This window comes from Medicago sativa, chromosome 2 (genome assembly GCF_051527215.1).
Source record: "Medicago sativa cultivar Bolivia chromosome 2, Bolivia_mono, whole genome shotgun sequence".
NCBI classification, from domain to species: domain Eukaryota; kingdom Viridiplantae; phylum Streptophyta; class Magnoliopsida; order Fabales; family Fabaceae; genus Medicago; species Medicago sativa.
The window spans coordinates 55,560,221-55,585,661 of NC_140750.1; the positions used below are offsets into that span (position 1 = coordinate 55,560,221).

The following is a 25,441-nucleotide window of genomic DNA, read 5'->3' on the forward strand; positions in this document are numbered from 1 at the left end:
GTTGGAAATTTTAGTGGAAAAAACTTAGTTTTTTTACTCAAACCCAGTTGGAAACTTGCCTATAAATACCAAATCTCTCACTTATTATTTCATATTCAAAACGAAGCGGTTCAAGAGGAAGGAAAACACTAATATCTTCAAAGGAGGAGTTTCTCTCCTCACTCTAAGTCTTTAGGGTATGTTTTATTTCTTTTGTAATTGTCTTTAGTTACCATGATTAACTAAACCCTATTAGGGTGTAATTTTAAGATGAACCTCTATTTTGTTGTTGGATTATTTTTATTTAAGTTCTTTACTAAGATATTTTGTGAATCCTGTATAATTTTACTATAGCGTAAGACTTTGCATCCTCTAAAGTGAACCAACCTTGAGATAATGGTATTTAGGAAGGTGATATACCTAATATTGGTGCAAGCCTACCTGAATTAGGAAGTAACTAATAGGGGATCATGCATTTAGGGAAACGTAGTAACTCAAGATTTAAATCAGCATAATAACTTTATTCTTCTTACATCCTTGGTAAGATAGACTAGATGGAAAATATGTTGATGTTCTTCTAAGATTAATTGACGAGGGAACCTTTAGGACATAGTGAATTTAGGATCCCTAATCTCCGTCATTGGTTCAAATATCTCTGAGAGAGTAAGAACCTAGACGTACCTCTACGTGTGATAGTGTATATTCCTACAAGAATGACGACCCTAAACACTAACCAGTGTAGAAATTTCGGTGTAAGGTTGTAACTCAACAGCTGGATGGGGATGAACTAGACCTCTAAGAGAGTAAGGCCCCACACATACAAACCTGTGTGATCAGGATGTGGAACTTAACAGCTCGTAGGTAGTAAAACCCCACAAACTCATCACTTAGATAGAAGACATAAAATATGAATAATGCTTGACCATTAATTAAACCGAACAAACAAATAGAAGGGATTCAAATGATCCTAACCGCCGCTAGCATTCTGAATAAAAAATAGATTAACTTTTAAACTCTTGCTCTGCTGCAAATAGACTAAATTGCAAAACCCCCATTTATATTTTATTTTGTTTTATTGTTATTGGTCCCAAATAAGTGATATGAATTGCCTAGTTGGAATGATAATCCATGTGGATACGATACTCTACTTACACTTTATTACTTGGTAAACGATTTGGTACACTTGCCTAAATTCGACCATCAATTGCCAATATGAGCACCTTTTCTTTAAGGAAATGATGAATTTGTTGGTCATGATTGACTATCCGAAAATTGAAAATCAACACACTCAAACGAAGATGGGATTCGACTATTCAATGCCTCATTTGGTTTAGATTTCACTCTTTTTCTTTGCTCCCTTTGTTTGTACCTTTCTTGGTGGTGGAGACAACATTATGGATTCTAAAAATACTAACTAATGCAAACCCTCTTTGATTTGTAGTTTCATTTGGTAAGTGACTTTTTTAAGAAGTCCCTGAATACCACTACACTCCTCCATGACAGAAAAACCATCTTCATTACTTTCTTCACCCATACATAGGCTTTTCCAATGATGGCCTATCTCATCCAATCAAATAGGCTTGTTGCAACGGATTTTCATAGCAATGATACATGCACAAGGTAGCTCATACGATGTTTTTATCACACAACTACAATTTTTTTTATCCATGCCAGTTTCCTTGGAACGTTTTGCTTTCTAAAAAATATAGCTCAAGGCAACTCTAGACACATACCCCAACCCAGAGTACAAAATATTGTCTTTGTATCTATGTTCCAAGATTGTATAATTCCTCCCAAATGATGTATGTTTCTTAGTTAAATAGATTACCAACATATCATGTATTTTCTCCCAACAAGTACCCAAATTACCCACACTATTGCTCAAATATTTCTTTATTTTACCATCAACTTTATTGGTGGTTATGCAGCCAAGATGCAGGTCACAGTCTATTCACGCCCTCACTATTTTTTCCTTAACAATATCCAAAATGGTACTTTCAACATAGTTAAGAAACTTTGGAAAATTTTCACAAACATCTCGGAATATCATTACCGCTCTTGCATATGAATCCTTTGTAGGAGATTCAACCACATCATCCCATGATCTCATTATGGTGTTAACAATATCACTTGGCTTCACCTCTTTGACTACCTTCCCTTTCCAATCCACGTTTACATCCTTTGGTTTCACTCTCCAGTCTTGGATGCATTTTGCTCTAACAATTTTACCAACAAGAAAATAACAAAGTATTGCACTAGTTCAAGGAGAACAGTTGTTACGACATTCATCAAAGTTGTATCCTTGTAAGTCACAACCACCTTTGACATAGATTTATCTGAGTTAAGAAGTAAATCGAAGTAAAATTTTCCTCTTTCTCAGCTGTCAGAAATGCAAAAGCAACCAAATATGTCATATCGGTTACAGTAACCTCAACTATCTCTAACAAAGGCAAATTAAATTCTCTAATCCTTCTAACCCTGAAAACTCTTTTCTCCTTATATAAACAAATATTGTCCCATTTAATCGAAGGTATTTTTCTAGCACCCCCACTCTAAAAAAAATATTTAAAGATGGATTCAATAGAGAAGATAATAACTGAAGGGGATTTAAAGAAGGAAAGAAAAAAGACCAGAAGCGATGACATACCATATTTCATAAATCAACCATCCAAAGACAAATTTTTGCTTTTCCACCCTGATAATATGTTTTAAACATGGTCAATTAGTGACTGCTAAAATGGAAGCTGATAAGGATCATCACCTATCGGAAGACCGAAATACACAAAAGGAATATGACTTCAAATCTAATCAAATTTGCCTTTAAGACTCTAAGGGGTCGTTTGGTGCACAAGATAGGAAGACATAATATGATAAAACTATCATATTCTGATTCAATTTGTTGTTTGGTGCACCAATAGGAAAGGATAACTTAAACCTATTTCTAATCCTATCATACCCACCCTTTGTTATTTTTATCGATAGTTTTTGGTGGGTTAGAATTATCCTATCATGATTGGCACTAAAATTCTTATTTTGCCCTCGCTTTCAATTCATCGCTCATGTTCTCTATGCTCTCCATCCATCTACATGTGCCTCATCCTCCAGAACTCTTCAACGCCATAACTTCTATTTGTTACAGATCTGACCCCTATTCCACCCTACATTCACTTTTTCCTCAATTTGTTTAATTTTTTGTTTGTTTCTTTCTTCATTGTCTATTTTTATTCAAGTCAAATTTAAAAACATGTGGAACAAAGAGTTTAGGAATTTCATATTAAGTTGGAGTTACACAAAGGGGTTTTAACAAAACTTTGTAGTTTCCTTAAAAAAAAAACTAAAACATTGTAATTGAAGAAGGAAGAAGACAGTAAACACTTTTTTTATAATTAAAGAAACCATGAATTTTTTTTAATTGAACATTAGGAATGAAGATGACGACACCCTTAAAAATAGGAAGAAGACGATTGAAAATTTTGTTTTATCACCTTTTATAATTAATAATATCTTAATTATATTTAATTATAATTAATTACAAGGATAATTATGTCATATAATTGTGATATTATGTTTGTTATCATGTATGCACCAAACATGTAATAGGATAAATGTTTATACTGTCTATATCATTTCATATCCTTATCCAGCTTCATATCATATCATATCTCTATCATATCATGTGCACCAAACAAGCCGTAATATTTTCCCAACTCTTTTCCCTCAAAATAATAGCATCGTCGACAAATTGTAAGTGGGAAATAGAAATCGCGCTATAATTCCCAATTTTATAACCCGAGAACAACCTCGCCTCAACAGTAGCATTCAACATAGCGTTTAACCCTTTAGCTGCCGACAAAAAGAGAAAAGGAGAAAGAGGATCACCTTGCCGCAAATCTCTTTCCGGTTTAAATTCATCCTTTGGGCTCCCATAAATAAGAATTGATGTTGATGCCATAGTTACACATTCCATAATCCACTTATTCGACAAAGTGTTCATCTTCCTCACCACTAATTCCAAATACTTCTAATCCAGTAATTCCAAATACTTCTAACCCAGCAAATCATAGGCTTTTTCAAACTCAACTTCAAACAACAACAATTCTTTCTTTAACTTTCGAGCTTCATTAATCGCTTCATTAGCAATAAGCATACCATCCAAAATATACCACCCCTTAATAAAAATGTGATTTAGAAATAACAATTCCTACTATATTGTGGAACTTTGGGGAACTTATTTTTCTTCAAAATATAAAACCCTCCTCATTTAAGGGAATTAAAAAATTGTATTGGAGGATGGTTTTGGGGGGTTTGAGAGGGTTTATATAAATTTTTCAAATTTAATATATGTTGTTATAATATTCTTAAAATTTAAAATATATTAATCATAAACATTGATTTATCACTCTCTAAAAAAAATATTCTTTCAAAAAACGTGAAAGATTTATCAATTTTCCCCTATATTTCTATCCTCCCAAAGCATTTCCTTCCCCCTCCCCTCCAAACTCGCAAACAAAGCCTAAAGGAACAAAATAACTTACCCTTATCAAAATTCTAAATAGTTAATTTCCACTATTAATATCGAGGAACTGTTTTAACATCGTAAACTATTTGGCTAATCAGTAGCCAAATAATTCACGACGTTAAAACACTTCCTCGATACTAATATTAACTACGTTCATAAAAGAACTGATATAACAGTAAATATTTTTTTTTTGAATGATGACGGTAAATACTTATAAAGTCTAATATAACAATAAATATATTAAGAGATTAACATGACAATATTAACGAAACAATCTTTTTTTTTTTTTGAAGAAAATATGCTTATAGCATTTCATTAGATATCAAATCGTTAATACATGTTGGAACATAATCAAATATACGGAAGCTAGACTCGGAAAGAGCTGCCTTTGCTAATTCATGGGCAACCCCATTCGCTTGCCTCCTAGAAAACTCAACATGAGAGTTTGGTAAATAAAGAGAACAATAGTTTCTATTACTATCCATAATGGCCCCAAATTCTGTGATGTCACCATTGCCTCGGTTAAAATAGTCTGCTACACGCTTCGAATCTACCTCAAAATCCACATTTTGTAGTTGTAACTCATGAACCCAACGGATAGCGTGATACAGCCCCAATGCTTCTCCAATGTCAACTGAACATAACGGTGTGTGCCACATTGTTTTTGCACGAATAAAACATCCTTCTTCGTCCCTTATACACATGCCTACACCCACTTTATTAGTGGAAGATGAGAACGAAGCGTCCACGTTACATTTCAGCCGTCCACGCATTGGTTTTTTCCACCTAGTCTCTTCAATGCTTCCTGCCGTGTCCTGTAATGTATTTGGCAGCATGACAGCAGCTGCATTTCCTTGCTGAGATGTCTGTACTTGCTGCTTCATGTTTGCATTTCTCCAATCCTCAAGGAGGTGTTTTGCTCGCTCAATTATACTTCCATTCGATTCTGTTACTTGCTGCCATAACTTATTATTCCTACTCTTCCAAATGCTCCACATAATTGTGACTAGTAGCTCAGATTGCACCGCTGAACCATGTTCCAACAGATAGAAAATAATTTCCGGTGCATCATCAAACCTATGCAGAAGCGGTTGTATCACCTGCCATAAACCTGTACTTCTCCAAATCCCAACTGCTGTACAGCAGTGGAAAAACATATGATAACAGTCCTCGTGAGGGTCGTTACAAAAAACACATGACGACGGACAGTTTACTCCTCTAGACTTCAAACGCACACGAGTAGGTAAACATTCTCTACACACTCGCCACACCATATTCTTAACCTTAGGTGGAACTTTTAATTTCCAAATTCCACCCCAAAAACCATTCCTGTGTAAATGAGACATATCTACAATCTCTTCCACACAAACCCGGTAAGCACTCCTAACTGAATATTGTCCATTTTTCTCCGGTTTCCAAACCAGCTTATCCTCATTCACTTGCGGAAACAATGGCGTGTTCAGAATTTGCTGAGCTGTTCCTGCCTCAAAAATACCTCTGATAAGTGCTTCATTCCAGGTCTTCGTATCTTGATGAATCAAATGTCCTACCGAATAACCTTGATAAGATAAATCACCCGGGGCTGCAGGGGGAACACGCAATCCCATTCCTATCCAAGGTTCGTTGATCATTGAAATGTCATAGCCACTGCCAATTCTCCACCTCGTACCATGCCTTACAACCATTTTCGCACTAAAAATGCTACGCCATACAAAACTAGGATTATGTCCTAATTTTGACCCGAGATAATTACTATGCGGAAAGTATCTTGCCTTGAACACCTTCGAGACTAAAGTATCAGTTTCAGTTTGGAGCTTCCAACCTTGTTTTCCGAGCATAGCAACGTTGAACGCTGCAAGGTCTTTAAACCCCATTCCGCCAAATTTTTTAGGCATGGATAATTTATCCCATGCCAGCCAATGCAAACTTCTGCTATTACCTCCACCATGTCCCCACCAGAACGCGTTAAGCATTTTCTCTATCTCATCTAACAGATTATTGGGTAGCCTGAATATGCTCATGACATATGTGGGAATTGATTGCAAAACTGATTTTATCATCACTTCTCTCCCTGCTTTAGAAAGGCATTTGCTGCTCCAACTATTTATCTTCTGCCACACACGGTCCTTAATGAAGCTGAAAGTTTCCTTCTTGCTACGTCCAACCATAGATGGTAAGCCTAAATACTTACCTGTCCCCATAACTGCTTGCACTCCTAGAATATCAGTGATGTTATTTTGAGTTTGTTGTTGAACATTACGGCTATAAAATATTTCTGATTTAGGTAAACTTATAGCCTGTCCAGATGCTTCCTCATAAACATTCAGAATACGCTTCATCACTTGGGCTTGACTCTCCTTTGCCTGAAAAAACAAGAAACAATCATCCGCGAAAAGTAAATGTGAAACAACCGGTGCATTTCTGCAGATACGAACTCCTTGAAGTTCATCTCTAGCTTCGGCATCTCTTATAAGTGCTGTTAAACCCTCTGCACACAAAATAAACAGATACGGCGACAAAGGGTCGCCTTGCCTGAGTCCACGACCCGGGATGACTGGTCCCACAATATCTTTGTTAACTATAACTGAGTAATCTACCGTCTCCACACACATCATGATCCAACTGATCCATTTATCTGAGAACCCCATTTTGCACATTACCTCTTTAAGATACAACCAGTCAATTCTGTCATATGCTTTGCTAATGTCCAATTTTAAAGCCACACTCCGTTCATTGCCCCTTGTTTTGGTTTTCATGTAATGAACTAGTTCGATAGCAACTAGTGCATTATCTAGGATGGATCTTCCGGGCACAAAAGCTGATTGTGTCTCTGCAATACACTTATGAAGAACTCTCTTTAACCTGTTGGCCAGAACCTTCGACACTAACTTGTAAAGAACATTGCAAAGTGCTATAGGCCTCCAATCTTTCATAGATCTTTGCTCATTACCTTTCGGAATAAGAGCGATATTTGTTGCATTCAGCGAGGGGGGAAAATGTCCTTCGTTCAGCCATTGGCAGCACTCATGAAATATTTCTTCGCTACACAACTTCCAAAAATGTTGATAAAAACCCGGGTTAAACCCGTCAGGTCCTGAACATTTATCTGGCTTCATTGAAAACATTGCATCCCTAAACTCCTCTAACTGAAATGGGGCAGTGAGCTGCTCATTATCATTGTTACTAATAACTTGATGCAAAACATCAATAACAGGTTGTCTGACACTTTGCTTCTCGGCAAACAGTTCTTCAAAATACTCTTTTGCTATATTTTTCATGCCAACCTCATCAGTTATTCGAACACCATCAGTATTTTCAAGAGAAGAAATTGTATTTACCTTCTTCCTAGAAGTAGCTGCGGCGTGAAAAAATTTAGTGTTGAGGTCCCCATCTCGGTACCAATGCACCTTAGCTCTTTGTCTCCAATACATGTCATCTTGCACCAATAAATGAGTCATTTTCTTCCGCAAGGATTCAAACTGAATTTCATTGGCTATTCCTGCATTACCTCGGCACCGGTTCAGCTCTTTACGACAATTTTCAATATCCCCACGTAATTTATTATAATGGTTTTTGCTCCAATGTGTCAATTCTTCTGCACACGCAGACAACTTTGAAATTACGTTGCTTCCTGCACTGATTTGCCAGCTCTGTTTGACCACCTCATTCAGACCCTCCTCTAACCTCCATGCGTTCTCAAACTTAAATGCTCTGCGCATTCTGAACGGTCGCTGCACAGGTCTTCTTTCCAACAAGATTGGATAATGGTCAGACGACGGAGCTACAAGATTTTCTAACCGTGCATGAGGAAACATTTGCATCCATGCTTCATTTGCTAAAGCTCTATCCAATTTTTCTTCAACTGCACGAGGCGTACCAAGGCTTTTAAACCATGTGAAAGGATACCCTTCCATATGCATATCAATTAGCCCTGCATCTTCGACTGCTTGACGAAAGCCACGGATAAGCCAATTTGCTCTAACCGCTCTACCTTTCTTTTCTTGTGCGTGTAAAATGTCATTGAAGTCACCAAATACGCACCAAGGAAGGTTGGTATTGCTCGCAAGGTTACGAAGGAAATTCCAAGAATCTCTTCTTCTTCCCCCTTCTGGATAGCCGTAAAACCCTGTCAGTAACCAGGCAGTGTTGCTGCCTTCCTCAATTCTAGCATTTATATGATTAGCGGAATAATTAACAATTGTACAGTTCAGAGATTTACGCCAAAAAAGTGCTATGCCACCACCTCTTCCTGTTCTATCAGGGGCAAAACAATAATCATAACCCAACAAATAACGAAACTCTTCGATTTTATTTATGTTGACTAATGTCTCACTAAGGAAAGGAGCATCCGGATTGTAATACCGGACTAGGAATTTTAATTTTGGAACTACACTCAGGTTTCCCAGACCTCGGCAGTTCCATGATACAAGACTCATGACTCCCGGCAGGCCCGACTATCAGGTCCTGCCCATACATTATCTTGCCGACTGTTGGCAGTTCCATGATACATTATCCTATTATCTATGTGAATAAGAATGAAACAAGAGGTGGAGATAACAAATGCAAGGTTCGGTTCCAGACTACAGGAGGAAAATAACATCATTCTTATCTAATCAATATCCATGACCATGATCATGATACCCGTAATTAATTGACTTTAAATTGAGACAATTTGTGAATTTATGAGGGAATTGACGGAATATGGAATCACATCTAAGAATGTTGAAACTTGATCCAATTACATAGAAGACACACATACCTTACCACCATAATCACACAAGATGAGTAGATTAGGTGTGACACTGAACGTACAGATTAGGAAAAACCTAACCGTAACGATGAATCAACACACTCACAAGGGACGCGGCGAGCGGCGACGAAACCCTAGGAGAGAAACCTCATTCGACATGCGAAACCCTAGGAGAGAAACCTCATTCGACATGCGACATTCTGATAGAAGCTAAACAATGCTGTTGTAAGTATTGTATATAATGAAAGGACTTTTGATGACTATCAAATTGAAAATCTTTCAACAATCCAGATTTTGACAACTTCGTTCTCTCAGTAATAGTAATATCATCTTGATCATGATTTCCATTAACGAAACAATCTTGTATAACTTATTTTATTTACAGATAACCAAAGTAAAAATATTTTGTCAATTTTTTATACACGGAGCAACCAACTAACCCATATATAAATAAGATAATGCTTAAGCTGATTCAGGGTTTCACAATTCAGTTACTCACTCTAGGGTTTTTCTTTCCTGCGGCTGTGAAGGGAAAACCTCTTCTTCCTCAACACTCCTTCTCGCCGATTCTCTCTTCTTTCTCTTCGGTAAATTTTACACTTTTTTTCATCAACATTATATCAATCAACTTGTGTTTATGCTTCAATTATATTTACTTCAGATCTATGCGTTGATTTTCATGGTTTTTTCTGTATACATTTGATCTGATTATGTGTGAAATTGTATGAATTTGGATTAATGGGTTCTTTTTTCACGGAAATTATTCATTATTAATTTGTTTGAACACAAAATTATGTTTTTTTTTTCAATTTTTTAATTACTATTTGTTTGTTCTTCTAGTTTGTTTGTGATTTGTAATTGTAATGAACTGATCTTGGTGTTGTAAATGTGAATCGTATTAAGATAGCATTACCATCATAATTTTTATGGTTTTTATGTGTTTTATGGTTGAAGGTCACTAAGTTTTGAACTGATAATAATATAGCTTGATTTTGCGATTCTTTTAACTATTAAATGATTACAAATTGAGATGTGGATGTTTTGTTAATTTGTTTGCTTTTCGATTTGGATAAATTGGTTTTCTTAAGATTGATGTTCTGGTTATTTGTTTGAACACGATAGTATGTTTTTTCTCTTGGACATGAAATTGACACTGGACAATGGACATGACCTTGACACGATATGTCGACTCACACCATTAATTATTTGAGAAAATCACATAATTGAATGTAATGACATGTGTTGGTGTCATACACCGACATGTTGGACACCGGACACATTTTCTTAAGAAAACCAATCACATTATTATCTGTTTTGTTCAATTGGATGTTGTTAGCCTGTATGTTTAGCAGCTTTTATAATTTTGTTATTACCAGTTGTCTGATACTGAAGCATATTGTTTTTATTTTATAATTTAGTTTTGACCGAGTGATCACGATAACTCTGATGTACTTTATTTACTTGTGATATATTTCTATTTAGCTAACTAGATTTTTTTGACATTTCAGCTCTAACAAACTCCTTCTTTGTGGACTTTAAAGACTATTCAAAATGGTAAGTTTACAAACAGGGCTCAACGAATTTTTGCTTGTTTGTTTACTTTGAATGAATATCAATGACCTAAACTGTAATTCGTGTCTGTATTTGCAGGTGAAGTTCACAGCTGATGAGTTGCGTCGTATTATGGACTACAAGCACAACATTCGTAACATGTCTGTCATTGCTCACGTCGATCATGGTATGGTTTCATTAACACTTCTCTGATTGTGTTGATCTTCATTTTGGTGTCTGGTTAACATGAAAAAACTATTACTGTCCTAATTTATAACGTTTATTTTTTAAATATATGTAATATTTAATAGATAAAAGCTTTTTATAAATACAATATTTATAAGTAAATATGTAGTATGCGTATGTCATTGCTCATGTTGATTATGCACAAATTCATTAACACATTGACTTTGGTGTTGTTTGACAAGAAATTATTGGCGGCATTATTCGTAAAGTTTATATTATTTTTTTGTTTTTAATTTTGATGTTTAAAACCTATTTATAATATTTAGAGGAAAATAAGTTTTTTTTCCCTCTATGATGCAGATTGTTTTTATTTTTCATTTTTAACAAGTTCTATATGATGCATTTTCCTTGTTGTTGTGATGTTTGCACTTATCCTATCTTTCAGATTATTAAGATATAATTTAAATTTGATTAATGGTTTTCTATGATGCATTTTCCGTATTGTTATGATGTTTCCACTTATCCCATCTTTCAGATTATTAAGATAAAATTTTAATTTGATCTTTGCTTGACAAGGAAATAATGTCACAACTAATTTTTTTAGTTACTTGATAGAGAAAGACTATTTATCATACTTATTTCTATTCTTACTACTCCCCTTAGTTAATTGTTTTTTCATACAAATGTTTAGCTGTTTATCAGAGTGTATGTAATCTTTTGTCATGTTATAAGAAGACCAAATTTGCTAGTTTGAATGATAATAACATTGATTTATTTTCTGATTTTTTTTCCATTTGCAGGAAAATCAACTTTGACAGATTCCCTTGTTGCTGCCGCTGGAATTATTGCGCAAGAGGTTGCTGGAGATGTCAGAATGACAGATACCCGTGCTGATGAAGCTGAACGTGGTATCACTATCAAGTCCACTGGTATCTCTCTATACTATGAAATGAGTGACGATTCTCTGAAGAGTTTTAAGGGGGAGCGCAATGGGAATGAGTATCTCATTAATCTTATTGATTCCCCTGGGCACGTCGACTTCTCATCCGAGGTTACTGCTGCACTTCGAATTACTGATGGAGCACTAGTGGTGGTGGATTGTGTTGAGGGGGTTTGTGTGCAGACTGAAACTGTGCTGCGACAGGCTCTTGGAGAAAGGATCAGACCGGTTCTGACAGTTAACAAGATGGACAGATGCTTCCTTGAGCTCCAGGTTGATGGAGAGGAGGCTTATCAGACATTCTCGAGAGTTATTGAGAATGCTAATGTGATCATGGCTACATACGAAGATCCATTGCTCGGTGATGTTCAAGTGTATCCTGAGAAAGGAACCGTTGCTTTCTCTGCTGGTTTGCACGGTTGGGCTTTTACTCTGACCAACTTTGCAAAGATGTATGCCTCTAAATTTGGTGTTGACGAGACAAAGATGATGGAGAGGCTTTGGGGTGAAAATTTCTTTGATCCTGCCACCAAGAAATGGACCACCAAGAACACTGGTTCAGCTACTTGCAAGCGTGGGTTTGTTCAGTTCTGTTATGAGCCTATTAAGCAGGTCATTAACACTTGTATGAATGATCAGAAGGATAAGTTGTGGCCGATGTTGACAAAGCTAGGGATCACCATGAAATCAGAGGAAAAGGACTTGATGGGTAAGCCTTTGATGAAACGTGTCATGCAGACATGGCTCCCAGCAAGCACTGCACTTCTTGAAATGATGATCTTTCACCTCCCCTCTCCATCTACAGCTCAGAGGTATCGTGTTGAGAATTTGTATGAGGGTCCCCTTGATGATCAATATGCTACTGCTATCAGAAACTGTGACCCTGAAGGACCTCTCATGCTTTATGTGTCAAAGATGATTCCCGCTTCTGATAAAGGAAGGTTTTTTGCTTTTGGTCGTGTATTTTCTGGTAAAGTTTCAACTGGTTTGAAGGTCAGAATTATGGGACCAAATTTTGTCCCTGGGGAGAAGAAAGATTTGTATGTGAAAAGTGTTCAGAGAACTGTTATTTGGATGGGAAAGAGACAAGAAACTGTTGAGGACGTGCCTTGTGGTAACACAGTCGCTATGGTTGGTTTGGATCAATTTATCACCAAGAATGCTACATTGACAAATGAGAAGGAAGTTGATGCACACCCTATTCGTGCTATGAAATTTTCTGTCTCACCTGTTGTGCGTGTTGCTGTTCAGTGCAAGGTTGCTTCAGATCTTCCTAAGCTTGTTGAAGGTCTCAAACGTCTTGCTAAGTCAGATCCTATGGTTGTTTGTACCATTGAGGAGTCTGGAGAACACATTGTTGCTGGTGCAGGAGAGCTTCATCTTGAGATCTGTTTGAAGGATTTGCAGGATGATTTCATGGGTGGAGCTGAGATTATCAAATCCGACCCTGTTGTGTCCTTCAGAGAGACTGTTCTAGAGAGATCATGCCGCACTGTGATGAGTAAGTCACCCAACAAGCACAACAGATTGTACATGGAAGCTAGACCGTTGGAGGATGGGCTTGCAGAGGCCATTGATGAGGGCACAATAGGACCAAGGGATGACCCCAAGAATCGTTCTAAGATCTTGTCCGAACAGTATGGTTGGGACAAGGATCTTGCCAAGAAAATCTGGTGTTTTGGACCTGAGACCACCGGGCCCAACATGGTGGTTGATATGTGTAAGGGAGTCCAATACTTGAATGAAATCAAGGATTCCGTGGTTGCTGGATTCCAGTGGGCATCAAAAGAAGGTGCTTTGTCCGAAGAAAATATGAGAGCCATCTGCTTTGAAGTATGTGATGTTGTCCTCCACACAGATGCTATTCACAGAGGAGGTGGTCAGATCATTCCTACTGCTAGGAGAGTCTTCTATGCCTCACAGCTGACTGCCAAACCCAGACTTCTTGAACCTGTTTACATGGTGGAAATCCAAGCTCCTGAGCAAGCTCTTGGTGGTATCTACAGTGTTCTTAATCAGAAGCGTGGACATGTCTTTGAAGAAATGCAGAGGCCTGGTACTCCACTTTACAACATCAAAGCATACCTTCCTGTCATTGAGTCCTTTGGATTCTCCAGCCAGTTGAGGGCCGCAACATCAGGGCAGGCATTCCCTCAGTGTGTGTTTGATCACTGGGATATGATGTCATCAGATCCATTGGAGGCTGGATCACAAGCTGCACAACTTGTGACCGATATTCGCAAGAGGAAGGGCTTGAAGGAGCAGATGACACCTCTCTCTGAGTTTGAAGATAAGCTTTAAATGGAATTTTTTATTTTTTTTTTATTTTTTATTTTATTTTTTTTTATGATTTTAGATGATGTTCTTGTTATTAAAACTGTCGCCTTAGTTTTTTAGGATCAGTACTTTGAGTTGTTTTTGGCTTTATCAGCGAGTTGTGGTGTACTTCGGATTTGCATTCCTGCTGGTGTAACTTATTAAGCAGATTTTGTTTTAATACCGTCTTTTCAATGACGTACTGTTGCTTTTATAAGACGGCGGTCTGGAAAATGATCAAATCTAATTGGGTTTGATGGATAATTATAACACTACTATTGCCAAATAGCATCCTTATTGAAAATAGATCATGTTATTATTTGATCTATCTGTCTAATTTGAGATAGGTATTGGGAATTGAAGCCACTGTTCCAAAACCGAATTTTACCCGGTTAAGGCACGATTCATTTCTACACGCTTTGCCTTTTCTTCTTTTTTGTTGTAACTTCTACTATATATTTTAGAATGTTCTCATAATTTTTTGCAAAGCATCTGATGAACTTTGTTGCTTAGTACATGCTATTTATTAATCACATTTCCCTTGACAATTGTGCAGCTATTAGCTGTTTACTTTGTTTGCATTGATTATTGGTTTCTTGGCTTAAAATAGTGTTGTGTTATTGTAGCACGAAGAGAACGACTTACTGTAATTTGCAGTGATGGAATTTCAAGGATTCTTATAGACATTTAGTATCAAAACTTAACTACTGAAAAGAATGTCACCTACGGGATATAGGATTATTCAATAATAACATTGCACTATTAGTTTGCACCTTTAAATTTTAAGTAAGAGCTATCTTTAAATAGAAGATACAAGATTTTGATGCAGCCCTCTCTATTAACCTATCTGATATGCATAAACAAACACGGCTCGTCTGAATGCACAAGTAAATGCCTAATTTTATAGGTGAGATTTAGTATGGGAAAGGCTAGTTTTTTCCCACCATGGGAAAGTAAGTTTTAACCATTAGATCTCATGAAGTATACACCCTTATCATACTCCCTCAACACTCAATTTTTCTCCCTCTCTCTTCAACCACACAAACATCAACGATTTCTCACTTTCTCTCTCTACCTCCTCCTCTCCTCTCCTCTCTCCGAGCAGAACCATCATAACCACCACCACCATGTTTAACACCTAGATCTCCTTCAATTTCCCTATATTTTGTGATGATTTGATTAATTTGATCAAAGATTGATATGATTTTGGATTTTTTTTAATTTCTTAATTTTATTTTATGGCTTTTCATTCCTAATTTTCTGGATTTATAATTAATTTTGTGAGATGAAAATAATAATGGAAAGGATGAACAATCATATGCTCTGGATTTTTTGGAATTAACTTTCACGTTAGTTTATTTATTTGTTTATGTTAAAAAAACGTGTTTTTAATGTTTATGCAGTTATGGGTATGTTTTAGTTTGAAAAAAAAAGTCTTATTTGGTATAAGGGAGTTGATTTTCTGTTATGTACAGATTAGTTGTTGTTGATAGAAAAACTGGAAAACCAAAAGGTCATGGATTTTGTGAGTAAAAGGATGAAGAATTAAAGAAAAGATTATTCTTTTGATATTGATAGAGAAAACACATATTGTATAAGTGTTGAATTAAAAGAAGAGATGGAGGTGTGAGATGTGTTACTGTTCAAAACTTCAAATACAGTTGCAGTAAAAAAAGGCACAAAGGCAGGGGAGAAGGATGGTGGTGGAAGATGATGTGGAAAAAATTCAGTGTTGAAAGACCATGATAAAATTGTGTTCCCTATTTAATCAAATGGTTAAAAACTAACTTTCCCATGGTGGGAAAAAACAAGCCTTTCCCAGGCTAAATTGCACCAATTTTATACTCCCTTCGGTTATATTTACAAGAGACAATTTACTTTTTAGATATATTAAATAATTTATGTATTTGGTTTAGGTTCTTGACTAGATATATACATTATTTAATGTATCTAAAAAGTCAACTTTCTCTTGTAAATAAGACCGGAGGGAGTAATAAAATCATAAATTTTTATAGTGGAGTAAATGCCTAATTTTATAATAAAATCATGAATTTTTCTAGTGGCTGGCAGTCCTTTAAAACCTGGTTTCATCATCCTGAAATGACAAATATACTGTTAAATTTCCAAAATAACCTAAAACTCTCATCTTCTCATTAGGTGACAAACCTAAAACTCTTTCTCTCATCTTCTCATTAGGTGACATTGAGAATTAACGAGACAGTGTGACTCAATCTTTGACTGTATTTGGTCACATATTCAATGATGTTTTTGTAAGTGATGTGAGGTAAATATTTAGAGTGAGAAATAAAAATGATTTTTGATTATTTAATTTTAATTAAATTTGGGTGTAACCGGATATTTAGTGGATGCGACTAGAAAAAAATCTAAAATCATAAAAAGTTCACTAGAATAATCTAATATATAAAATTAAAAGAGACGAGAAATGCCTGCAGTTGTTCATAGTCACAATTTGAAGTGTGATAATGCAGAAGTTCCAATGCCCTTTGCATAATATTGTGTTGAGTAGTCTTTTAAAGAAACATCCCTGTACACTGGTGGATTTTCTTCAGATAATAGTTCCTTGATTGGACCATAAACTATTGATTCATCATCTGTTCTAAACAATGATGCTACTGAAATTCTTGGACCAATATGCTTTGCTAAAACTCTGTGTTGAACGCTAATGAACTTGTCATTAGTTACAAGCTGCACAAAATACAAATTAACTTGGTAATCAATCCAATTCTTATTTCACATGTTATAACCTTTGCTACCTATCTATTGACCCTCTGACTTCACGTTCTCTCAAGATTTTTCAATGTAAACATATGAAAATTTTGATTAGTTCATGAAAAATAGAACAATATGACTAATGATAAAAAAATTATAGATGTTCATGAAACCATGCGGACACTGTGATGTTGCCAAAATAACAATGGCACACAACGATTCTATGAAACTCAATCAAAATCAATTTCAAGTTTCAACTACGCAGATCGAAATGATTATTTACCTGCAAAAGATCCCCAATGTTTACAACAAGAGCTCCATGGATGGGAGTTACATCAATCCATTGATTGTCATGAAGAACTTGTAAGCCACCAATATGATCTTGCAGAAGTATGGTTATGAAGTCATTATCTGTGTGATTGGTATTTCCCATAGTTAATTCTGGTTCAGGACATGGAGGGTAATAGTGACATAGAACAATAGACCCTTCAGCACAACCCATTTCCTTGAGGTGAAATCTGTTTAGCCCTAGAGCTTCTGACAATAACTCAAGCAATATAGAAGCAAACACCATTACTTTTTCTGAGTATTCAATCACAATATCTCTGCATATACATTATCAATGCATTAAGGTTAGCAGCAGGATACCTAAACAATAATTGTGTTACGAAACAAGAATTTTTGAAGTATATAAAAATCTGTTACGTTAGTCCCTAACATCCTAATAAAATAGACTAAATTGACGGATTTCATAGATTATAGAGACTGCCTATAGACTTTATATACTTCAAGAGATTAAATTAGACTGAAAGGTCCCTTCTAGAATAAATTAAAAAGTCAATATTTTCTTAACCTTAAGGATCCCACAACATTAAGAAGGAAAAAAACCTGCAAACTTCTGGAAATTCTTCTGATTTTGGTGGATTTGGTGCCATAGAAAAGCCAAGTGAGTCCCTCCAATTAGCAGCAGGATCATGGTAAAGACTATAATTAGAAACATAAACAACTTTCTTGTTGGGATCGCGTGTATAATACTCTTTTCTCACCTTGGCATCTTGTTGATGAAATCTACAAGTTCCTCTGAACATCTCATCCAAAACATGAGTTGAAATTCCATGATTTAATACTTGAAAGAATCCCCACTTCTCACATGCATTTTGAAGTTTTCTCACAACTTCATATCTCAAAGCAGGATCATCATGGATTCCTGTTAGGTCAATTGTAGGGATACTTAGCTTTGAATTTGAATCATTGACTGAAACATCATTGATACTAGATTGTTCACAATAGAACATATGTGGAACTTTTGTGACACCATTTTCTACAAGTCCTTGCACACCAGCTTTTGAATCATCAAATTCTTTCAATTCACTTTTCCTGTCATAATTTGAAACAGTTCCTCCCTCCAACTCATGTGTGCTTGTGACAACCATAGATGATCAAGTAGTAAATATTGAATTGAAAAGGGAAACTTACAGTCTTTGATGCTCAACATATAAGATAAATAAATTATGGTGACAAGTTGGATTTAATAAAGCAACCAATTGAGAACCATTTCCTGTAATAGACGGCAATCAATAATAGAATTTAAAATTGAAATATTTCATTAGTCTTTGTCTTGATGTTGAGGATTACTGTACTTCTTTAATTTAGCTATTAGTTTAGCGGTCAACACATACTCAAATAAACACAAACAAAAGTGGGAAATGTGGTGACCCGGATTCAAATCTGGGATTCCACATAAAATGTCTTAACAGTTCAACCACTAGGTTGTAACAATGTGACTAACTTAGAACCACATCTTTTCCTCATTCACGTGATGTTTAAGAGTTGAGGATTTTTTTTTGGTAGTGAAGAGTTGAGGATTATACCAGCTGTATAGATGGGTGAAAATTTAAAATCCAAACCTTGGTAAGTACGTAAATCAAAAGCAACAAAATTGTATTTTTAACCAATCCTCGTAATGTTATTTGACCATAATTTAACCAAAGAAAAGTTAAATGACTAGATAGCATTAAAAAAATTTGTAAAAATTCCGTACAAAAAACTAATACATATATTTATAATTTTATATTTTAATCGCTATAAAAATAACGAAATTGGTTCATATTGAAATTGGTCCATGTGTCATTCATTTTAGTTCTTAAAATCAAATATTTTACATAATACAGGGACCAATTTCAATTTGAATTGAATTTGGAGGAACTAAAACAAAACAATAAAGACCAAAAACATAAAATGGTATATTTGCAAGGGTTAAGAACAAAAAATGTTTTCATATATAGATTGGTATATATGTTAATAGTTATATGAGTAATAATTTTTGTACATGTGTGTTAACAAAATTAAAATTGTACCTTTTCCATTCCAAATTATAGAAAATTAGAAAGCAACAACAGCCTAAGATTATTGATCTATCAATACCTCTAAACTCTAAAAAAAAGAAGAAGCTAACTAACCAACAAATTAGAAAACGGTTACAACAAGAAGTTCAAACATACTTAATGTCACTCTATATAATCGCATTGCATGTAACAATCTTCGAACTTCAAAGAGTTTCAAAATAAAATCTTTTCTTTTCAATGTTGTTGTGTTTCTCATACACCAGAACCACTACCACCATACTTCGCAAAGAGAAGAGTAGCCCGGCGAAATCCAGCACAGCCTCAACAAGTTCCTGCACCTCACCCTTTATTGCAGCAGCAGCAACAAGAGAGAAGTTCTCATGAAGAACTTTGTCCTAGCCATGCCCGTTGCGAACATATATCTTCTAGTTGGGGTTTTTTTTTCTTCTAAGTTCTTGCACGTATATGAAAATAGATTAAATTAATAAATTGAAATATAATAATTGAATAATTTTGACCAAAATATTCTCACTAAATTTATCTGTGTTTAAAAAGGAAAACTATAAATTTGTGAGTAAAAATCTATTCTAAAATCAAAAAGTAAAATTTATAGTTTCAACTAAAATCAATTTTGATTATAAAATTAATTTTATTTCGAGAACAACCAAACATCCAATAATCAATTTTTCACAATCTCTACAAGTGGAATCAATAATACATTTTCTTATTTTTTGTGGAATAGGATAAAGTTTTTTGGTACAACTCATTGTGTTTCTATCGGTTAGAAAAATTAAATTAATTTTTTTTTATTTTTATAGAAGTCATATTTTGTTTTAATTTATTGATTTGCGCATGAAACTTCCACATATTTGCGCATGAAACTTCCACATTTTCGCTTTTTTGTTAGAGTATCAAGTCATTGACTAGTGTTCTTTCCAAAAAAAAAAAAAAGTCTTTGACTAGTGTCTAATTTCAATAATTAGCAGGAGTATCAGATATATATTGATAATTTTTGTATATATGTTAATAGTTATATGGGTAGTAATTTTTGTAGGGTAATAATTTTAGTACATGTGTGTTAATAAAATTGTACTATCTCCGTTTTAAATTATATGTCATTCTAGCAATTTCACATGGATTAAGAAATGTAATTTATTTTGTATAGAATAGAGTAATTGTGAGTTGTTTTACAAAAATATTCTTCATTAACGGTATGAAAAATATAAATTAAAATAATTGAAAAAATATAAAGTAATAAATAGTAAGGGTCATAATATGGAATTAAGCATTAATGATTCCTTGATACTTCAAAGTGACATGTAATTTGGAACCAGAACGGAGGAAGTATATTATTTCTACGTATGTGTGTAAAAAGAAGAAAGGAAAAGAAAAAAAATACAAACGAATATGCAAAGATCAATAAGAGAAGAAAAAAAGAATTATTGTTAATGTTAATCCTCATCTAAGTTCAAAGTACTAACTGATATAATTTTTAATTTGTCAAAAAAAAAAACAATAGAGTATTACAAAATTTAAATTATTATTTGAAAAAAAAGTTATTTAATAGATAATATATACATGATACATAATTGTAATATGAGTTGAAATTTACATTTGTTTTGTATTCCAAACATATATGATATTCAATCTCACATGACATGTATGACTTCAAGAGAAATATGTATTCTCGCAAGATATATCGATGGTGTCATACAAATAGTATGTGACATTCTTTGTGATTGAAATGCATAACTCTAAAGAAAAATCAATTGTGAATGATTTATCTATTATTTAAAATTTACATTATAATTTAAAATTAATATGTTCATTATGGTTTTACCTTTTATTTAATTAATATTTGTAACACTTAAATTAATAAACCAAAAGTAAAACTCTAAATTTTAGATTAAGTTCAAAATTAAATTGTAGATTATGAGTATCCAAGTTTGGTGTCTAATTTAAATAATACTTAACATGTTTTTTTTTTTTTTTTATAAATCATACACATTTTTCACGTTTTTTTTTTATAAATCATACACATTTTTCACGTGAGTAGTTAGGCAACACAAATTATCAACATAATATATTTTTTAAAGTTTAACATCTCCAAAATTTATATTATATGTAAGATTAAAATCAAATAAATTTATTTCAAAAGAAAATATGCATATCTCCCATGTAATATTTATGAGATAAAATTCTCGTGGAATAAGAAAGAATGAAATCATAGAATAACATTTTTTATTTTTATTTTTTTGCAATATTTTAAAAGAAAACAAAGCATATAATAGAAGTTTAAAATATTACCTCATAAAATAATTCTTTGATGAAATAAAACAAATTTTTGATCAAAAACTAATTTTCCAACTCATCTAAGTTCGTACTAGATGAACTTTATGACTTTGACATGTATCATATCAATAGTAATATCAGCTAAATCAACTACCATAACCACAATTTGTCAAGAAAAAACTACCATAACCACAATGTTGGTTGTATAAAAAAAATAGCATGAATCATTCACTTCAGGGAATGACGTTCAATTTTTGATGTGATCTTTCACTATTTTAATCAATAACCACTCTTTGTAAATTATAAATTTAACTAATATTTCAAAAATATTCTTGAAGATGTTTTCTCAATTTTGCTACTTCAGGACCATATTTTAGTGGTATATAAATTAACATATTGTCTCTTTCTTTTTCTTTTCAGATCAATGTGAAGATCAAATGGATCCTATAAAATTCTATCATGATCTAAATGTGTAGTTCTTCATGAACGCAACATCTAACCTTCATGATTTTTTTTCTTCAGGTTAATAAATAGATCTTATTAATTGTGATCATGGTCTAAATGTATAGTTCTTCAGGAACTCAAACACAAACCATTATCGACAATGACAAAGGAAAATCACAATTTTTTTCTACAATCTTTCACGAATGCTTGATGTTAAATCAGTTCTTCTAGAGCTATATCGCATATCTTCAAAATAATGATAATTATTTTTTATTCTTTGAGCAATCCTTCAGGGATACTTTAATATTAAATAAAAGAAAAAACAATTCTTCAAGAACTATATCATAAAAGATCTTCATTGTTTGAGCAATCATTCAAAGATGCTTGAATGCTAAATTTTAGTTCGTTAGGAACTATATCTCAAATTTTTTAAACAATGAAAAAATATTCATTGTTTAAGTGATCCTTAAGGGATGCTTCGATATTAAATTTAGTTTTTCTTTTCTTTACACATACATAATATATGTACTCATATGTATGATGCAATGATCGGTACATCAAATGATCTGATTATGCTCATAAAATAAAGAAACGGATATAAATATAACCATTGCACAACTATTAATGTTTTAATATGCCACTCATGATGGTATTGGTAACAACACCTAATGTGTAGCCACTGGAAATTTATGACTTGGGTAATCTGCTCCTAATTAATAACTTCAAATATCACATCAGATCTAGCACTAATGGTTGTCCCAAACAAAATTATTCATGAAAGGCAACTTGAGGACTTTTCTTAAGACAGAAAAGAATGAACATTGTCAACTAAGACACATTCATTTTCATAGTCAATCAACTTCCTGAAAAGTTTAAGATAATTTAAAAATAAATCATCACATACACAAAATATAAACCAAGTTTATAATATACTATATGAAATATTTCACAAGATGAAATATGATTTGATACTAATTTGATATTAGTTTGATAGTAAGAAGTAAATACTTAAAACTAACCCCTATTCATAATATACAAGACTCCTAATCCTAAATAAACAAGAAAATCATAAACAATCATGATAACAATTATGTAATGTGGAATCTAATCCTATGAGATAATTTAAGGTACAGATTGGAAATGGATATCTAACCAACGTAACATGGATAGAATGACACAACAAGCCACACCAAAAATAAGAAAAAATCAGCATTACCTCTATTGGTTAGAGCCTCGTGCTAATAACGTGTTATAAAATTAATCTAAAGTATTGCAAGATATTGTAGAACATAGAAAAATAGAGGGAAAATGATAGAGGGAGAACAAGAGAGTATATTGTATTGCTTCTCAAGTATGTACTTTGCATGACAATGTAGGTCCTATTTATAGGATACAAAAGTTGTAACTTACATTTACATGAAGAGCAATGAGACTAAATATTAATAAGAATGAATAAAGCCATTTAGTCATAGTAGTTAAGGGATATAGAAGGTCCAGGGACAATGGACATCCACATCATATTATTACTATTTATACCACTCCCCCTTAGTTGTCCATAAAAGATATGCCTCATTAAAACCTTACTAGAGAAAAACCCAATGGGAAAAAAAAAATTATAATGAAGGAAAAAAGAGTATAACATCCTTTTGTGTCATAATCTGCCTTGTTAAAAACCTTACCAGGAAAATCCAATGGGATAAAACCATGGTTAAAGGAAAAAGAGTGCAAAACACATTTGTGTCTCCCCTTCAGAAAGACAATTATATGTGAGACGAAGAAGGTCAAATAATCTTTTATGCTAGTTACCCAAAATCTTTACTTGACGGTGACTATATAGAAAGATATGTATATCTCCATGCTCTTCTCCAAATTATCAGTTCTTGAGATATTGTCTTCATATTGAGTTGTAGGAAGAGTCTCCTTATAAAATTAGAAAATCACAAGTTTCTTGTATGTGTGAAATCATAATCCTTAACAAAGAGCATTCTCCACTTGCTAACATTTTCAAATGATCGAATGATATTGTTGTTTCTTTAAGATACAAATTGTATGTTTGACTTTGCCGCAATATCTGACCAATTCAAATTGCTCATATCAAGTGACATCACAATCATTCTATTACATAATCTACTAGATTTGTTCATATCGACCTTTATATAACAAATTTTAGTATATCTTCAGGAGTTTTATTAATATTTATATGATTATCATAAAATCGATTATAAGAAATTCATTTCCATATCATTAAAATGGACAAATGATGCCATCAATTCAATAATTTTGATAGTATGTCTTACACAAATGAAATCATTCAGGGAGTTTCATATGATCATCACTATCAAGTGAGTCATATAAATAAATTGTAACACATCTTTCATATAATTTGAGCCTTTTATGTGCTACTGAACTAAATCAAGTATGAAAAAGTTCATGAATTCACTTCAGGTGAATATGTCTTTAAAGAATATATGTCTCTTAAAAATAAATGATAGACATTTACCTATTCACTTCAGGTGAACATATCAAACTCTCTATATATGTATTTTACCATTCTAATTCCCTTTTCGCGCGAAAAATCGTATATATCCATTTAACTTTGTTGGAACAAAATGTGTTTAACATTACCCTTTGAGTGGGGGAGATTGATTACCCTTTGAGTTTTGATGATAACAAGGTATTAAAAATTGTCAATTAGATATGCTAATATTTGATTCAAGTGTGCAGGACCATAGACAAAAAATTTCAGTGTCTTTAATTCAAGCATAGGTTCTGAAGAACAAATGAGAGAAATCTACAAGTTCCTTTGATCATCTCATCCAAAATTTGTGTTGGAATTCCATGATTTAATACTTGAAAGAATCCCCATTTCTCATTTGCATTTTGAAGTTTTCTCACAACTTCATCTCTCAAAACAAGATCATCATGGATTTCTGTTAGGTCAATTGTAGGGATACTAACATTTGAATTTGAATCATTGACTGAAACATCATTGATACTAGATTGTTCACAATAGAACATATGTGGAACTTTTGTGACACCATTTTCTACAAGTCCTTGCACACCAGCTTTTGAATCATCAAATTCTTTCAATTCACTTTTCCTGTCATAATTTGAAGCAGTTTCTCCCTCCAAATCATGTGTGCTTGTGAAGTAGTAAATATTGAATTGAAAAGGGAAACTTACAGGCTTTGATTTCAATTTTTTTTTCTTTCTACAAGAGCTGAATAAACCAAGCATGTTTAACATCTTGATGCTCAATATGGAAGATAAATAAATTATGGTGACAACTTGGATTTAATAAAGCAACCAATTGAGAACCATTTCTTCTAATAGACTACAATCAATAATAGACTTTAAAATTGAAGTATTTAATTATTCTTTGTCTTGAT

The 25,441-nt window shown here is 33.6% G+C and overlaps 3 protein-coding genes across 4 annotated transcripts; 1 reads left to right on the forward strand and 2 right to left on the reverse strand.

Annotated features, from left to right (window-relative positions):
- The first annotated feature begins 9,722 nt into the window (after positions 1-9,722).
- Positions 9,723-14,527, forward strand: LOC146949071 (elongation factor 2-like). 2 transcript variants are annotated; one of them, XM_085745180.1, is made up of 4 exons: positions 9,723-9,835; positions 10,757-10,802; positions 10,899-10,986; positions 11,786-14,527. In XM_085745180.1, the coding sequence occupies exons 2-4, from the start codon at positions 10,800-10,802 to the stop codon at positions 14,224-14,226; spliced, it is 2,532 nt and encodes an 843-aa protein (XP_085601306.1). In that variant the 5' UTR covers positions 9,723-9,835; positions 10,757-10,799; the 3' UTR covers positions 14,227-14,527. The 2 variants fall into 2 exon arrangements, with proteins under 2 accessions (XP_085601306.1, XP_085601307.1); XM_085745181.1 differs by having other exon boundaries at positions 9,723-9,825; positions 10,756-10,802.
- Positions 14,528-16,626: 2,099 nt separating this feature from the next.
- On the reverse strand, positions 16,627-18,445 carry LOC146949072 (1-aminocyclopropane-1-carboxylate oxidase homolog 1-like). The gene is made up of 3 exons (XM_085745182.1): positions 17,860-18,445; positions 17,255-17,576; positions 16,627-16,947 (listed from the first exon to the last, which is right to left on the reverse strand). The coding sequence occupies exons 1-3, from the start codon at positions 18,402-18,404 to the stop codon at positions 16,705-16,707; spliced, it is 1,110 nt and encodes a 369-aa protein (XP_085601308.1). The 5' UTR covers positions 18,405-18,445; the 3' UTR covers positions 16,627-16,704.
- A 6,358-nt stretch (positions 18,446-24,803) lies between these two features.
- Positions 24,804-25,289, reverse strand: LOC146949073 (putative 2-oxoacid dependent dioxygenase). Its single transcript, XM_085748480.1, has one exon. It carries the CDS (start codon positions 25,287-25,289, stop codon positions 24,804-24,806), a length of 486 nt encoding a protein of 161 aa, XP_085604606.1.
- Between the last annotated feature and the right edge of the window lie 152 nt (positions 25,290-25,441).